The sequence below is a fragment of the Phaseolus vulgaris genome, chromosome 8 (genome assembly GCF_051622355.1).
Source record: "Phaseolus vulgaris cultivar YP4 chromosome 8, ASM5162235v1, whole genome shotgun sequence".
Classification (NCBI taxonomy): Eukaryota; Viridiplantae; Streptophyta; class Magnoliopsida; order Fabales; family Fabaceae; genus Phaseolus; species Phaseolus vulgaris.
Window position 1 is genome coordinate 12,751,492 of NC_143505.1, and position 5,392 is coordinate 12,756,883.

General features: G+C 33.3%; 1 protein-coding gene across 1 annotated transcript; it reads right to left on the reverse strand.

Moving 5' to 3' along the window:
- Window positions 1-3,218: 3,218 nt before the first annotated feature.
- LOC150025429 (uncharacterized) lies at window positions 3,219-4,892 on the reverse strand. Its single transcript, XM_090294023.1, has 7 exons — window positions 4,853-4,892; window positions 4,596-4,719; window positions 4,100-4,367; window positions 3,793-3,984; window positions 3,619-3,711; window positions 3,417-3,518; window positions 3,219-3,272 (listed from the first exon to the last, which is right to left on the reverse strand). Exons 1-7 carry the CDS (start codon window positions 4,890-4,892, stop codon window positions 3,219-3,221), a joined length of 873 nt encoding a protein of 290 aa, XP_090150149.1.
- Window positions 4,893-5,392: the final 500 nt, after the last annotated feature.

Sequence of the window (5,392 nt, forward strand, 5' to 3'; positions counted from 1 at the left end):
AACACTTCCATGTTACATGATATGATGTTTGAATAAGGTTGTCGTCTTACAAATCAAATTTGATAATGTTTTACACTTAATAATTTTTACACTTAATTAAAACTTTAAGGTGTTGAACTTTTGTTCTAAAAAAAATACATACTAAAATAAATTTAAATATAATTACATTTAAATATTATTATATGTTTTATTATTTATTATACACTTATTTATGAAAAAATAATTAATATGTTAAAGAATTAAAATTAAAATTTTTAAAAAATGGATTATTAAAAAGTTAATTAAAATATAGATAAAAGTATTAGAGACGCTAATGTATTTTATTTATTTTTCGTTATTTATTTATTTAGCTTGGTTGAATATTGATTTGGACAGATTTAAGTTGTGTTAGTTTTTAAAGACGAAAATAGAGTGTGTGAAAGAAATTATGTTTTTTAACTTTTAAATTTGAATTGAAATTGTATTATTTGAAGCATTATAACTTTGATTATTTGGATGTTTTTACAGCATGTGAGGATGCCTAAATATATATGATACTAGAAGAAAGTATATATGATTTTCAAAATCTTGAATCTTCTTTCATGGGGATTAGACTTATTGTTATGTGAATGTGACCTTAACTTTTTATCTTGTTGGACCTAAACTAGGTCACCCTTCTTTGCTCTTCTTTAGATACCACCTTAAAATACCTCATCATTTGTTCCTTCCCATTATTAACACATACAATAGAAAAAGGAAAGCCATTCGGAAGAATTGGACAGACAAAGACACTCATAGTCTAAATTTGGAATTTCAAAAGGGCACACTGGTCAAGATAGATCAACCACATAACATTATTTGCAATATCAATTCAGATCCTTCCTTCTATTATCATCTTATCCAAAAGTTTTACTATTATTAACAAATTTGTTTAGTACATTTCAAAAGTAATCATCTTATTTCTTTTTATTAATCATTCATGGTTCTTGTTAAACCAAAATTCCACTTGTTAACTTGTTACAGAAAACAATGACATGCCTTTACTGAAAAGAGAGTGAGTTATAAAGAATAGTTTTGAGGGCTCCAACTAGTTGCTAAACAGATGTTTAAGTTAATAAAAAGTTTAAATGAATATGAAATTATGGGGTTAGGTATGCAATGAAAATAAAAATAAAAGCATCCTTTTATTTGCGCAATAAACGGTTGATCATTGAGTGCGAATGTATTGTTGGAAATGATTTGTCATAAGTGTTTTGAATAAGAAATGGCGTGATGGGATATACACTAGAGGAGTTGTGAAAAGGATATGAAACACATGTTTTGGATAAGGATTTTTTTGAAAACTTTTGGGTTTTGAAGTTTTGGATAAAGAGGTTAAGAGAATGTAAGGGGAGACCCACAAGTTGAGATATTGAAATAGGGGATAAGCTCCATGAATGGGGCCAAATGAGAATAGAATAAAATGGTGAAAAGAGTGATGGTTGATTAATTAAAGTGGGTAAGTAAGGTTTATAATAATGGGAAGGGGTCCCCCATTAGCATGAATTGAAAATGGTGACAAAAGAAAAGGGAAGATTGCACAAAGAAGGGTCCACGTTGAAGGTTGAGTCTCTGAAGAGGCACTAATACACTCATCACTCACTACTAAGGGTCTACCCTTCCTATACGTGCATTCTTCCTATCTTCCACCTCTTCCCACATGCTACTGTCCCCAATCATCTTCATTCTTCACCAAATTTGAACCATCTAGCTACTACTATGGTGGTGGATTTCTCAACTCAAGTCAAGGGAAGAAGCACTTTCAGTTTGTTATGTGCCATCTTTATTCTTCCTTTCATCATCAAACCATACAAATAAAATAGGAGAGCCATATTTCCTCCTTTTCCTTAGATATTAAACAAAACTTGAAGGACGTTGAACTATGAAACATGGTGGATTCACGCATTCAGGATATACTTCAAATTGGGTTTTGGATTTTAGGGTTAGTGGACCTTACTTGGCCCAGTGTTGATCAATGGACCTACAAGGTCCCTACTCGTAAACCTCCTGAAACTATTTTTTTTTTACTTTTTCTTTTTAATTTCACAAAAGTATGATATAAGTTGATACTATTATGACCTAAATGGATTTGTAGGAAAATGGAAAGAGCGAATTTAGAGATTTTTACAAAGTATTGCAAATTATGATTTTGGGTAATTTTTTTTTTTATACGAAAATGAGTAAGTCGTATACCATGTGAACGACTTTAGAGTGGACACTGCAAAAAAACATGTATGTGGTGACAGTTATTTTCGTATACCTTGGCGTTTATAACCGTCACATTTTATATCTGTGATCAACTGTTTATTGTGCAATGTAAAAAAGTCTTCTTCTTCCTGCACCCCCACAATTTTTAAAATTCCAAAACTGGCCTTGATCTATTATTTGAAAAGGGGCCCTGGATTTTCTTTGCTACTGTTCATCTTCTTCATTCATCTCAGGTGTTGGTGCATGCAGGGTCTTTGTAGTTGTGCGGAGCAAGGTAGAGAAGTAGGATCGGGATTGAGTAATGTGCTACGGATTGATGAATCCGGAATTGAGTAATGTGTTACGGATTCATCAATCCAGAATTGAATAATGTGCTACGGATTCATCAATCCGAAATATTATCGGAAATAGAAATCCAAAATTTTACTGGAAACATCAATCCAAAATTTCTACGGATTCCATAATTCGGAATGTGAAAAAAACATATACGGATTTTTTATTCCGTAAAACTACTGGAGTGCATTATTTGAAATATTATAGATGAAGTATAGAAACGAAAATCCAAAAAAAAAGATAGAAGTAGAGATCCAAAAACCATAAATTTTACTTACCTTCAAGTTGACAATATCACCCTAAAGCATAAAGAGATGTGGAGTTCTGGAATGGCGTCGCATGGAATGAAGATCTGGAATGGGAGTTGCGGCTGCGCTGGGAGGAAGAAAATGAAAGTGAGAGTTTTAGGGTTTTTAGGAATTAGGGGCATTTTAGGGTTTTTAAAAAATAATAAGGACAGTTTAGTCTTTGCATAACATTGTAGGGGTGCAGGAAGAAAAACGTAGGGGTGCAAGAAGAAACTGCCTGTAAAAAATAGTTCAAGACAACATCCAAAATAGCCCAAAACAATTAATACCCATGGCAGAGATAATATGTTCCTAAATTAGTGTCCAAAATAGTCTAAGACAATATCCAAAATAGCCCAAAACAGTATATACTCATGGTAGAGACAATATGTTCCCAAAACAGTCCAAAACAATGTCCAAAATAGTCTAAGACAACATCCAAAATAGTCCAAAACTGTCCAAAATAGTATATCCCCATGGCAGAGACAATATGTTCCCAAAACAGTGTCCAAAATAGTCCAAGACAGTATCCAAAATAACCAAAAATTGATATATGTTATTATAACTTACCCCAATGTCCATAGCTTCATCATTAATATATGTGTCATTCTTCCTCTTGTGTGTGATCTTCCACATCTCAGCTCGACCAATGTTCCTACCAATTTCAATTTTCTATACATTCCAAAAAGGATAATATAATTACAAAAATTCATAATATATTATAAATCAAAATATATGCCAAATTCACAAAGCTATATATAAGTAAATGTACCAAATTATCCCTCCTTCTTGACAATGGCATAACACCACCAGTGTGAGGAATAATTTGTTTCTTTCTTATATCTCTATTCCTATTACACAGTTTCTACAAAGTAAAATGAAATCAGTTTATGCAAATTTAAAATCAAGCTTAGTGAAAATACATGAAATGAAAAGTAAGTGCCACTGTGGAAGGCTTGAGACGATAATCCACAAATATAGCCCACTGCTCCATGCTAAGACCATCTGGAATATTCTTTATTAGGTCATTTATGCTTAATAGTGGGTCATAGAATTCATTCCAGATGTTGCATCTATACTCCCTCCATAATTTTCCAATTTTGAACATAACATCTCTTTTAGTGAGGTCTTCATTTACCTTGAAGCAAAAACGAGTCTTCAAATAATACAACAATTAGTCCATATATATATTAAAAAAAATAAAAAATAAGAATGTACATATTATATGTTGTATTGAATGTAGGGTCAATTACCTTCAGTGTGCTCTCCCATATAGTATCCTTGTAAGTATCAGGCACAAATGACCAACTTTCAAAACTTATAGGCAACAATATAAGATTTCCTGCTAATTGTCCATAAACTCCAACAAGCAAACCACATGCTTCTCCAATGGGATGAAAGTTGTCATCATAGTTGACAACCACACGTATTCCACTAGGCAAGTTGTGAGCATCCCTAACCTTGAGCTTCATTTTCTGAGTAACTCCATGCTCATCTATAAAGTATAATACATTAATGTATCTGCAATGAAAGTAATTAAATGAAAAGAAAAACACAATAGCAAAATTAACATATACTTCATTTCCGTTACCATCATCTGCTCTGCCCTTTCACAAATTACACACCTTTTTCATTCTGGTAAAACTTAATGTTATTTTCACCTTCTATTTCTTAATCACCTTCTATTTCTTAGAATAAAATGAGAAGTAGTGATTACAAAAGGATTAAATTAGAAAACAATATACAAACAAATCATGGGAGTAGAATTCGGGAACTTGTAGGTAATAACGTGTAGGCCTTGAATTTGAGGTACACTTCAGAACTCGGTTCACTGTACAAAGCAAAAGCACATCAAAATTCAAAACTCGGTTCACTGTACAAAGAAAAAGCACAATCAATGAACAAGAATCAGAAGTTAGATTTCGAACAATTTCAACCAATAACGATTTCGAACAATATATTTCCAAGACAAAGGTTTAGGGTGCATTAGGGTTTCTTGAAACAACCTTGCGCGGAGGCGGAAATGGCGGACAGAGGAGTAAGCATTAGGGTTTCGTGAACGCCAGAGGAAGGGTTAGTGAAGGTCGCGTGAGCATTTCGTGAAGGTCGCGAGTGTGTGTTGCACAATCAATAAACAAGAATCAAGAATCATAAGTTAGATTTCGAACAATTTCAACCTATAATGATTTCGAACAATAGATTTCCAAGACAGAGGTTTAGGGTGCGCGAGCACAAACCTAAAACAACCTTGCGCAGAGGCGGCAATGGCAGACAGAGGAGTGAGTGTTAGGGTTTCGTGAAGGTTGCGTATGGGTTTCGTGAACGTCGCGTGAGGGTTTTGTCAAGGTCACGTTAGCTGAGAGAGAGAGAGGGAAGAGAGTTAGCAGAGAGGGGGAGGCAACGCTGGTTTCCAAAGAGTGAAAGCACTTTTTCAAAAAAAAAAAAAATCAGTTTCCAACAAGTTTTAGAAAAAAAATTGAGAATATAGAGGAATGGTGTAGGGAGGGAAAGCAAACGCAGGATATTTATTTTGAAGGATAATTATG